The sequence below is a fragment of the Wasmannia auropunctata genome, unplaced genomic scaffold (assembly GCF_000956235.1).
Source record: "Wasmannia auropunctata unplaced genomic scaffold, wasmannia.A_1.0 LD335737.1, whole genome shotgun sequence".
NCBI lineage: Eukaryota > Metazoa > Arthropoda > Insecta > Hymenoptera > Formicidae > Wasmannia > Wasmannia auropunctata.
Window position 1 is genome coordinate 911,773 of NW_012027153.1, and position 13,210 is coordinate 924,982.

The following is a 13,210-nucleotide window of genomic DNA, read 5'->3' on the forward strand; positions in this document are numbered from 1 at the left end:
GATGGCTCGATTGAGTACAGGCGACGTTTGCCGACGGTAGTCGCGACCGCAAAGCCCTCGGATCTGAGCGTGACGAATCTGGATGCAGAGGGCACGTATGGAGAGGTTTACTTCGAGACCTCGTCGGGTCTCCTCCGCCGACTGACCGCATCATCGACTCTTTCGCTCGATTCATTATCCCTCCCCCTTCTCTCTTTTTCTCTCGCCATAGGTATGCAACCGTTGTCTATTTTCCGCAATGCGAAATCCAAAACTCGTTTCCCCCAGGATGCGAGCTTTTTTGCAGTGTCCGCAATCGGCTTTCCGCCGGCGGTTCCCTCTCTCACTGATATACTGACGCGCCAATTCCCGTCTGGCTATACCTCGGATTCTTAAGGGAATTAAACGGGATCGGACATTTGCTGGCTGACACAAGCTGTGAGATAGCGCAAAGATACTTATGCACAAGGATCACATATAAATTCATCCTTCTGACAAAATAATTACATTATGCATACATGTGTGCATTTACATAAATTCATATGGTATCCATGAAGATGCGGAAGACGCGTAATAGTAAAGAATTCATGAAAAAAGCTTTCGCGGTTATTCTTGAGGAGCGGTCATCCTCGTAGTCTATACATGTACCTATACATATAGATACTGTAAATTCGATCGGGGAGCAATGCCATGTTTTTCTAGTCCCCTAAGTAATCCAGATAACAAAGTTCCTCTCAATCTGGCCTATCATCGCACCAATATCCGTCGGTTACGTCCCGCAGTCCTATCCCCGATATCTTCGTCGTCGGTATCCCTTCGTCGTTGATCCGATTACTGGTCGCTGTGAAAGGGTATTGCGGAATAAGCGAGCGGTTAGACTTTCTTGTACAGAGCTAGTTTATGCTGTATGCGGCGTTATATTTGCAATCGCTTTCAGAAGCCAATTAACGAGAAACTTTTTCCGTAAGTTTCCCTTTTTCATTTTGCTCGCTCCATATCGCGTTGTTATATCTTCATCTCCTTTTTGCTAGCAATTCATATTCGTTCTTAGATGAAGTACTCATACGTTGCGTTTTAATTATACATTCGTAGCAAATTTATAAATTATATTGTCAAAATAATAATTATATTTCATAATGCTAATAATGAAATTTAATGCAATGTAAAGAAACGCGTCTCTCTTGTTTCGAAAAGATTGCGGTATCAAGAAAGTCGAAGCTGTAGCATGTCGGATCGCGCGAGCGAGATAAGGTGGTCTTTTCCTTTCTGAAAAATCTCACCTCTTTACACCAGGTTTAAACCCCGCGTTTTCTTTGAGAGTTACCACCGGTAATTTCGAGCCGCGCGATCCGAAATGGTATCGCCGTGTCGTGAAACAGCCAGGTTTAAGCTACAACCACCGGGCTAATGTGGCAGATATCTCCCACAGCGAAATTAAGGCAAATCGTGTGCGGGGGCCCTCGCCGGCATACGACACTGTTCCGCACCGGGAAAATCGATATGTAAATCTACGCGCAAATCCTAGTAATCTTGCTCACCCGTCCTGCAGCCCTTGCAACGGCTCAACGGGTGGATGGCATACACCCGTTGACACCCTCGCCCCCCTTCGCACCTCTTATCCACCCAATTTCTTTCTCTCCGCGCTTTCTTTCCTTCTCTCCCTCTCTCTCTCTCTTTCTCTCTCTCCGCATAGTCTCTCTCTATCATTCTGTCTGCGATGCTCATTTCAGCAGCGAGAACACGTTCTCTCCCTTTCTCGGCGCGCTCTCGTTGCGCGGCGGGGCTGCGACAGGGAGCTGACGGGGACGGTAGATGGGTGAGAGGTTATAAAACGGGGTTAGCCCGGGTCTGAAGGATCGTGTTCGTCGGCCACCTTCGACGACAGGGCTTTATCGAGGTGAAAAAGGTTGCTCGACATCGACCTCCCGCCGCCATGAAGTGAGCAACCATCCCGCAAGCCCGCCTAGCCGTCCACCCTCCCTGCTTTTTACCCTCCTTGCGCCCCGTCGCCGAGTCGTTTTCGCGGATGTCTTCGCGTAGGTTTTTTCCACGCAGCTAGACGGGGAAAACGATCCGAGTGCTCTCACGCGACGACGAATTATTATCGCGCGGTTTACTATCATACTTCTTACATGTGATCCTCGTAATTTTGAGCCGGATATTGATGCCAATAAAATTTTTTTATGTCGCTTGGCTCGAATGGATGACGCTGACATCGAGCAAGTACGTCGTTTTGCACTATTTTCGACGTAACTACAATGTAACATCAACGGATCGGAGCGTTCTATTGATAAAATCTTAATTCATTAGGCTGAACTTCTGTCTATATTTAATTAAATAGAATTTTGTAGACTTGTGATTATGGAGCGGATCAATTATAGTAAAGAGTATGTATCTTAATTTATTTTCAAAGTAAAATATCTTTGATTGTGCGTTATCATAATATATTTAGATTGATTTAAGTTTCAATTCTACTGCAGAGTATTTAATTACTAAAACATACAACTTCATATTAGATAAAGTTGATCGCGAAATGAGAAAAAAATTTTTGGTTAGAGCCGTATTCCGTCTGGACGAAACGTTTTGTTTTCCGCACTGGTTTATTTATGTGAGACGCGCGGGAGAAAAGAAAATGTACGTCCCGAGTAGCTTGTATTTGTGGGAGGTCAGCGCGAAAGGAAGGAAGACAATCAATCTTGATCCCAATTATCGCGTCGCTCAGCGACTGTAATTGAGTCGGTCTCGAGCCTCCGACCGCCTCCCATCCACGGCGTTTCTTTTGTAATGCCGGAAGACTGAAACAATGAAGGCACAGAAGTTTCCCCGTTGCGCTCGTAGGGGTCGACTGGAAGCATTTTTTGGCTTTACCACACCTGCTCGTTTCGCGCCGATGAGTTATCAAGGAACGAAACTGCTGAAGATTATTTACTGCCTCCATATCAATTGGACTTATTTCGTCTTTTAACCTTCTCGGCTTCATATTCTTTCCATTATAGAGCAAAAAAAATGCGTTTGCTTTATTGAAATTATATGATACAAGTATGCGGATAGCTGCATAAATATTCTTAATTTGTATGGACAAATATGTAATATCAAATTAGATGAATAACATAAAAAAGTATATTTTTTATAATTACTATAACAATAATTGTTTTAATTTAAATATTTTTGCATAATATTAGACAATTAAATTGACATATAACGCTAGTGATCAGTTTGTTTATCTGTATAAAATAGCAGAAGACTATTCATTTCTAAATTGAATATTTTTCTATATAAATCTTGAATTAAAAAAGTAATGCTATAGTAAAGCTATGCTATAGTAAATAGTAAAGCTATATGACATTGGAGAAACATAATTAAGTCATGTTTGTCTAAGGTTCTATAAACTTAGTCTTAAAACAAGTAGGATTTTGTTACTGCGTGACTCAGAAGTTATTACGTCATCTTAGAACGTAATAAGGTTAATACCTTCTCCGAATTGGTAACGTGAAAATAAAGCTTTCTTTGTGTGCTGCCTTATGTTAGGATCTAAGCGGATAAACATGAAATCGAATATTACTTATTATCGCATGTATGTGCGCAGAGATATCAGGTTCATACTCGTTTATATTTTCAGAACCAAAGGAATGACTTCTCCAATATTCTACCCGTTGTAAATTTTTAAACAGCACACGAGTATTAGTGTCATAAATTACATTGGTTGTCTAAAATGTCATATTGCTACTTTTATAGGAATTTTGTCTAAGACATTAGTGTTTATTGTATTATTTGTAATTAACTATAATTAGTAAATTTTTGTGAACAGTTATGCATATTACAATATTATACATGTTAGATGACACATTTTAAATTTTTATTATTGAAAAAAATAATTTACCTTAATGTTACAATTTTTATTGTGATTATATATTTTGTAACTTCACATTTAATTACATATGTTAAAATATAAAATAAGAATGATGTGGCTACATTCAGAGATCAATATAATTTTATATCATAGTTAAATATAAATATGTTTAAAATTTAACCAACAATTTTTTTTAGAACTTGCATTTTAATAGTAAATGTACGCAACATTTTTCTCGAAATGATTGTGAATTGATTTTAATATAAAATTTATTAGTGAGAAACGCAATTATTACATTTGATAATCTTGATTTTTAAAGGGTTATGTGGAACAATATATGTAGATTCGTTAGAATTAAAATTAAATTTGTATAAGGATGAAACAATTTGGTCCTTAAAAGATTTGTGAGACATTACATTATTATGTATGAAATTTATGAGGCTATCCGTTTCCGGAGATCCTCTAAATATCATTAAAGTTTCATTAAAATTAGAGGGGAGCGTTTCGCACAGTTCCCCAGAGAATGCTGTTTCTTATCAGTAGCCCCTTTAAATCAACTTTAATATTGCACTCACTAGTTGGCACCATCTAGAATATACAGCTTAAGCATCCTAAGACCATATTTATGTGCATTATTCTGATATTTATTAACATATTTAGTATACAAAGTATTGCTCACATTATTTAGATCAGAATACAATTGAGATAATATAGTGAGACATTTTTTTCTCTGAACTCTTTTTGAAATGCTTAATTTTTTAAAACATTGGCTATCATTTTGTTTGTCCCGAACTTCTTATATACTTTTAGTATTCCTTTATCTTTTTTTATTTTCTTGACTGTTTGTACATTTCTGTCCATCTTTCGTATCTTTAATGTCAAGTTTAAACGGAAAATGAGGATCTTTATCTGGTTAATTTAAAAGATTACTTTGGCTAGTTAATTCATACTAAAAGTGAAAACAGAACAGACACATTGAAAACAGCCCGTTCGTGAGAAGTAACAAATGTTATCACGTCAAAGCCTCCGATGCAGACATCGAGCGCGGCGTACACGCCATGTAGCTTGTGCAAGAGCAAACGCTCGAATCTTGTCTTGTGCAATTAGTCGAGCTTAAACCGCTCCGTGTCAACGAGAGGTCGGTTCCCGGGGAGCGCGACGATGCGGAGAACGGCGCGGCGGCGGCGGCGACGGCGACGGCGACGACGGCGAAGACGATGAAGAGGGCGGAGCATTTCCTCTCAATGGGTCGAAACTTTCTCGTGGCGGGTACCTACACATTATTCCTCGAAACTCTCGAATGTGCTTAATTAGGCGATATTTGAGCGCTCGTCCCGCCGACGCTACCACCAACACAGCCCACCGCTTCCCCTTGGCCGCCTAACTGTCGCAGCCCCTCTGTCTCTGACGGAGTTTACGCTCGCAAGCCGCTATTACCGAAAGCCACTGGATTTCCGTAAGAAAGCACAGGCGGCTCTGGCGGTGGCTACCACCCGGCCCCTATATAGACGTCTTACCTGAACTAATATTGTTAAGGTCTAATTAGTACCACCGCGACACCAGGCGCGACCTCTCTCTCCCGTCCCGTCTACCCCTTCCTTCCTTCATTTCCCGCGGGCTTCCGTTTCTCCGCCACGAGTCTCTTTCCGAGACCCGGCTCGGCACTCTCGACGGCGCTCCTTCCACTTTCCCGCCTTCGTGCCACTTCCGTATTCCAGCCTTGCACCCGCAACTTACCTCATAAACCGCGTTACAGTTCGTCCCAACACCCAAATTATGAGAGGGAGAGGCTGGGTGAGGGAGAGAGAGAGAGAGAACGGCGAGAGTAAACGAAAATCCGATATGAAGGGTGAATAGTGAAAGGTGATTTCGGATATTAGCCATATCGTGAATCACTTATACGTGAATGAGTTTCTTTTGTAGCTAAATTATCGACGACAGTTTATATTACGCATTGTTTTGTCAAAGAACATTGTTTTGCCGCGTCCAGCATATATATGCAGCTATAAGAATATTATTAAATCATGTGGTGTCGCGAAAATAGTATCCGCGTTATTATATCATAGTATCATTGATACGAATATCAGGTATCTCACCGATCATTATGTCCTCAACGACACTGAATACTGGGTATTGTATTTTACAATCCCTTATCCAATTTCATTAATACATTTATAGCACATATATCCAGCTTTCAGTATTAATTGTTAGAATAACAATGGAATAATTTTGCATCATTCGGCGGAGACAAACTAGAAAGAAATTCAGCGAAATGATACAAATATAATAACGTTCAACATTACTCGACGAGTTTGATGTATGAATCAATATCGATTGACAAAGTGATAGTTGCACATGTATTTCAATTTGCTTGATTATTGAAAGTTAGTTTTTTTACACTAGACATTACAATAATTTTATCAGAAATTCGTGAGTCTCTTATCAGAAAATGATGAATTTCGAGCGATTTACATAGAATTTTCTCGAGTGTACGATCACTGGCAGTTAATATTTACATTGCGATAGTAATATATGTTGTCAAAGAACATTGTTTTGCGGCGTCCAGCATATATATGCAGTACATGCAGATATAAGAGTATTATTAAATCATGCGGTGTCGCGAAAATAGTATCCGCGTTATTATATAATAGTATCATTGATACGAATATCAGGTATCTCACCGATCATTATGTCCTCGACGACACTGAATCGTAAAACGATGGCAGCTCTTTAAACACTGTTCTGTATTTTTGTTTCAGGGCCGGTGTAACCGAGAGAAGCCACCTTGCAAGTATTTCCATCCCCCACAGCATCTGAAGGACCAACTCTTGATAAACGGGCGCAACCACTTAGCGCTGAAAAACGCGCTGATGCAGCAGATTCAGCAGGGCCTCACGCCGGGTCAGCCTCTCGTGCCCGGGCAGGTACCCGCAGTGGTATGTCCATCAAATTAACACGATCGTTGCACCACTTCTTCTGCTATCCACACATTCACACACCTTCTTTTTTACCACGACCGTAATATCTGGATTTTTGTCTGTGTTTAGTCGAGGGTTACCACTATATAGAATTATCTATTTCGGTAGGCAACGCTCCGTAGATTATCGACGGCAAGGTGTTTTTGAGCTTTCTTTTCACCGTTACTGTTTGTACCAAGAGATTCGAAGCTAGACGCTATTAATGTAGAAGCTACACGTTTGCGTACGCAATCTCGTATATTACCTTAAATTAAAACATTTTACAAGCTTTTCCGGCAAGGCTCGAGCCACCACATATAAGCGCAGCACTTCGCCGTCCATATTTACATGCGTTCCCTCTCGCGGACATTGCACCGAGAGACAAAGTTTTCTTTATTAAAAATTAAAGTTTAGCACGTCGCATGTTCTTGGTCAGTGTCATCCTTACTTCCTAGAGTAAAACCTGACTTATCCACATATTTTCGATAGACAGTCAATTTGCAGAATCGAATCTTTGCGCTGATACGATCGGTTAATTCTTATTGTTAATCTCCTTATTTTGTATTGCAGCCTCTTTTGAAATTATGATGACACTCGTGATTTTTATTTTTATCATTATTCTCAAGTAAATTTTAATTATTTTTGTGACTTAACAACTCTTTTCTTTTTAATACTTGACTCGTCAAGTAATTTTTAAAGGTCAACACGCAAGTTAAGAGCCCCTAGTGTGGACATGTTAGATTTTCATCGCGAACAATTCTATTTATCATTCAACGGGGGAGGCTCGTTAATTACGGGAAAAGCACAATGTCGGTAATGTCGAACTTTCAAACGATAGATCGAGTAGCGCGGGAAAGTTTTGTCGGCTCGTCAAAATTTCACGCGACATCGCGTGCGTCGTTGACACGGCGCTCGGGCAATTTCGACCCGAATAAATCTTGGACGACCGAGGAAACTTCTCCGCGTTTTACCTCTGGACTCCCCTGTTCCCGCGCGTGTCTCTAAGTCGACCGAGCTCGCTCTCACGCACTCACGCTCGTACGCGAGTGCGTACACGCGCGCGAGGTCATCGTTTCTTTTCTTTTTTTTTTGTTTTTAATTAAAAGGGACAATCGAAATCTCTCTCGTTATTAACGTTTGCCTTCCTTGTTCTGTTTTTTTTTTTTACTCATGATATACATTCATATTTGTTGCTACGTGACATCGAGCCCTATACTATGACTGCCTGTCTGTCCCCTATGTTTGCCGCTGTGGCTCACGTGGTTGTGGTTGATTGTTGGTGTGTTCTCCAATTACGTCATTGGTGAACAGGAGGCACCAGCACCTCCGGCACCACACCATCACCTTCAACAGCAAATCCAGCAGCAACTTCTCGCTACCCACGCCTTTATGGTAACTCCTGGTTTTGGTTGGCTTCCACTAATTTTTAGTTAATTTAATGCCACGCTGGCTGCTTGGTGGATGTAAAAAGGAGCTTGTCACTTATGAATTTGTAATAGGAAAACACGATAGTCTGTACTCAATTTCAGTTTGCAATATTTTTTGCCAAATACATTATGCGAATTACTTTCATAAGTTTACATCCACCGTAGCCATTCAAGCGATGCGCCTGTAATTAGTAAGCGTTCGTACGAAAGCTTAAACTTTTATTTTAAGAGCGCGCCGCAGTGAGTCAATAACTTATTTGCATGCTTTACGAGATGTTTTGTTTGTTTATTGAGGAAAGAAAATTTGTTTGTATATGTTTCCGTAAAGTTTTTCCCGTAGAAGAGAGGAGAGCATGAAGTATTGCGGCTAAATAAAATTTGCGCGTTCTTTGGCTCTGAAAACGACGTGTGTTTCTTCTTTCTCTTTGAAATATTTTTACGTTTAACATTATAATATACGAAATATTTAAATATAAAAATTGTTAGATTTTTTTGTATATAATACGAATGAAATTTATAAGAGTCAAAGAGACGAAAGAAATGGATACGAGGTATGGTAATCTTGGAAATATGATATACATACAATATTTCAATTCTGTAGTATTAATAACACATCTTTGTTTTTTTTTATGACAAACTGAAAAATTGGCGATACTAATGTCCGATCGTAAATACTGCTCGATTAATATTTTCCAACAATTACCTGGCCACGTTTCCGAAAGCTTTTTTACAACGACGAAAGCTCCCAGGGTACCAGAGGCTTTTGAGAAGAAGGAACGAGTATTCTGCTCGTTCGGATGCGCTTGAAATTACCTGCCTTCGCTTCTGGGAGCCAGCTCTCGCTGCAAAACCAAACGCTTCGTGTGGGAACGTACGCTTGTCGTTAAAAGTGAAGGGGAGGGCACAAGAGAAGAGAAAAAGGACGATTAAGGCTTTGCGAGATCCGTAAACGAGACGCCTTTTCTTGGCAGATTCTCCGTCTTTCGCATGTTTTTCAAGTTTCAAGTTAATCCTTGTATATATTATCACGTGTAACTTCTCTAAAAGTCACTTTTTTACAAGTTTCAATTCATTTATCGAGTTTTGATATTGATAATAATTTTGAAATATAAATAATATTTACAAGTAAAATAATTTTAGATGTGTAATTAGGTAATAATTTTGCAGCTAAGTGTTACTTTATTTTTACTTTTGTGTATTTTAATTTGACATTATCTTAAACTAGTGTTGAAAAGAATTGATATCTAATTAAATTTGTTTCAGAGAAAAATGTAAAATTAATTCTAATTTCTAATAATAATTTTATTTGATTAAATTGTTTACGATAAATCGGGACAAAATGTGTAAAATTTTTACATCTTATCAAATACGTTTCGATGTATATATATTTTTTATGCGTGTTACTTGTTCCAAATTCCCAGAGTTTTTGCGGATTAAGCAGCTTAAGATCGCGGTGTATTAATTTCTTCTCGGCAATATATTAATATATAATTTACCTTCATTACATGTTGTTATTACACCAGATATTAACGATGTTGCTTATTTATCCGAAATTGAAGCGAGCACGGCGATGGCTCGTAAACCAAGCGATGTATATTGCGCGCCTTAAAGTTGATAAACACCGGAGAGCATTGCTCGCAAAGCTTTAATGCACCTTGAAGCAGAGTTTACACGGACATTCAGAAATGGTAGATCGCATATACAGAGTATTTGGTAATTGGGGTGGCACAAACAGGAGAAAACGTTTAACTCCTTGTTGAAGAGTTAAACTGTTCGTTAAAACGAGCTGATTTGTAAGGAAATCTTTTCCCACACATTCTTAATACATTCTTGAATCGCAGTTACAATTTGCTATGTAGTCAATCGTAATTATTAACGAAAATGCAGAACATATGTACATTTATTAACATGCAATATACATTATGTAATGTAGAGTAAACCTCATATTACTTTTGTTAAATATAAATTTATTAATTAGATACATTTTAATCTTTTCCAACGTCATGTAATGTAATAGTTCGTAACACTTAAGTAACTTTGTCGGAAATTTTTGAGAATTGCTGAATTAAGGCAAATAGTGCTTTTTATTCGACATTCATTCGAAATTAGTATTTCTATTTTTGTGCATTATCAACTCTTATTGTAAATAATTTGAAAATATGGCTGTAATCGCAAAATTTTCAATCAAATCGGCTCGCTTTATAAGAAATGACGTTTTTATTGGCCACATAATACCAATACTCCGTACACGAATGTATTCAGGTATAAAAAGCACGCGTTTGAATATGGTCTCGAAATCGCGCGCGTCGCGACGTGCACAATCTCGAAAACGCGTGGAGCGAAGGCGGGGGACAGGTGTGTTCTAATCCGTGTTACCTGGATATCTTCCGGGTGTGTTTTCGCAGGCGACGAACCCGTACCTGACCGGTATGCCGCAGGTTGGCAATACGTACAGCCCGTACTTCGCGCCCAGCCCGATAATGCCGGCGATAATGGGCCCGGCGGACCCAACGGGCGTCGGCAGTCCGCTCGGCGTGGTACCGCAGACAGTGGCGATGCCGCAGAAGATGCCACGTACCGACCGCCTCGAGGTATGTCTACCACCAAACTACATTCAACAACAACAACAACAACAGCAACAACAACAACAACAGCATGGGGCCCAACACGGCGCAGCCGGGGCCTCAAGGTGCCCGATGGCCGCGCCCAGTACCGTGTACCAAGTGCCGGCCGGTCCCCCCAATCAGGTGTCGCCCGTATCCACGATGCAATCTGTCAATCATCCACCATCCCCCACCACCATTACAACGACGTCCCTGTGCACCCCCCTGCACAATCCCCATGCCCATCATCATCCCATTCACAATCTCATTTACGTTCACGCGTATTACTAGAGAGGCTCCGACGCGCGCGTTATAGACTTTTAGACTCGACTCGACACCGAGTGTCGATGACGTTCGATTGTTCGACAAGGCAGATCGACGCCGCGCCAACGCGTCACTTCTTTTCGTCCTTTCATTCCCCCTTTCCCCCGCCCCCACCCTCCTTCCTCGCTCTCTCACTCTCTCTTTCTCTCTTTCTCTCTTTGCGTTTTTCTTCCCTCTCTATTTTTTTTTCTCACGTGAGCGTAACGCGCCGGGTGAATTAATCAACCGGGGCGTAACGGAACGCCTATGGTGATTAGAGCGTAACGATGACAACGGATGAAATTGCAGCGGGCACCGAGAATATCCTGATTTCGCAGGCGGGTTATATAGACACACGTCGCTAATTACAGTAATTTACGCCGCGCGGATCCATAAGGCGATCTGATTACGCGAGCCGGACGGCTTACGTTCGTCGCGCCAGACGAGCGATCGATATAGTGACGGTATAGTATCGATGGATCCTGGGCTGGAAATCGGACATTAGTTTTGAGAACACATGACAAATATTGCGAGGATTGTAACGGGAGAAACTTCGAGAGTGTCTAGTTAGGATTACAAAGCGCTATATATTTCTATACGCTCACTCAATTAATGTCACGTGTTCGATCGTGAAGAGAGATATGTATATCTTTAGCGGTAGAGACGGTATAGTCTCTCGATACTAGTGCGCAACTGTAGTCGGTGATTAGTGAATACGATTTCGATGACAATTCCGCGATTTACGTCGATTGATTCAAAATCAGTCGTAACAGCGACTGATGGCGATCAATCCCGTGTAGTTGATATTTTGGCGAGTATAATTTGCAATAGATAAATATAGGCTGCGTTCCGATATTCATCAGTGCTGAAAATCTATAGTGCACGTAACGTATATTATAGATTTTCGGTACTTGCAGTGAATATCGGCAGCCATAGAAGTCGTACGGTGACGTTTATGAAAAATAAAGCAAGCTCGATATTGAAAGCGACGAACAGCGAGAGAGGTGAAATCGAGTTGCGTGAACGACAAAGATTTTGCGTATATATTTTGTAGTTGCGAAATGACGGCGGGAAATGAAAATTATGCAATGAGCAGCAGTAATATATCGACATCCAGCAAGATGTGACGACAAAGCAAATCTAATTTAAGATATCACACGTAGAGATACAATAGATTCCTACAGATCGCGAGCGACATAAAGGTCTAAAAATATTGAGAGTATATAAATTCCTAAATCAGGTACGATTATAACGGCAACGATGAAAACGTGATGAATACTTACGATTAACTTATATAGACCAGAATATACGGCTGATTAATAGAAGTAGACAGATTTGCAAATGTGCAACCGATAAAACTGTGCGAAGCTTCTAATTTAGGTTTTTCTACTATTTACAAGCGTTTTTCTAAATTTATCTCGATTTATATGATTTATAATGTTTTATGATATCGCTAAACTGTTGGGATGATTATACTAGGTATTTTTTATTTTTTAAAACTTTTGATTTTATATTTTTGATCTAATATCTTCGCTTAAAAAAACATTTGCTCAGTTATTTTGTGAAATTTTCGATTTTATATTTTTGACCTAATATCTTCACTTAAAAAAAAACATTTGCTCAGTTTAAGTTACATGCTGCAACGTTTGTCAGATTAAAAAAAAATAAAATTATAAGATAAATTAGACCGATTTGTTATTAATAATAACATGCAACGATCAGCAGCTTTTAATACATTTGTCGTGCGGAAACCGAAAAATAGAATGATCATCAAAGTTATTTTTGCCACACGGACCGTTATCGTTGTTTCTCAAACGTCGGGTCTTCAAAACGTCGTCGCCGAACGATGCAAACGAAGATGTGTGCTCACATTATTTTTCGCATCTCGGTTCACACCGCATAAACGATCTATCTTGCGACACGATTATTTCGTAGAAAATTGCGGTTGCGCTGAAATTCTGTCACTTCTATTATAAATACGCCCGTTTCTTAAATTAATTATTTCCTCTAGATATACGTGTTACAGAGACACTTAGGAATAAATGTAGGTTGGCGTAGAGTAATATTAAAATATCGTACTTCTGTAAGTGC

The 13,210-nt window shown here is 39.9% G+C and overlaps 1 protein-coding gene across 3 annotated transcripts in view; it reads left to right on the forward strand.

Annotated features, from left to right (window-relative positions):
• LOC105456194 (mediator of RNA polymerase II transcription subunit 12-like) overlaps positions 1 to 13,210 on the forward strand; it is a 348,613-nt gene that overhangs the window by 310,807 nt on the left and 24,596 nt on the right. For all 3 annotated transcript variants that reach the window (XM_011700056.1, XM_011700057.1, XM_011700055.1), the window contains 3 exons: positions 6,589 to 6,765; positions 8,098 to 8,178; positions 10,619 to 10,804. In XM_011700056.1, coding sequence (XP_011698358.1) covers positions 6,589 to 6,765; positions 8,098 to 8,178; positions 10,619 to 10,804 — 444 coding nt within the window. The remainder of the gene's footprint in view (positions 1 to 6,588; positions 6,766 to 8,097; positions 8,179 to 10,618; positions 10,805 to 13,210) is intronic.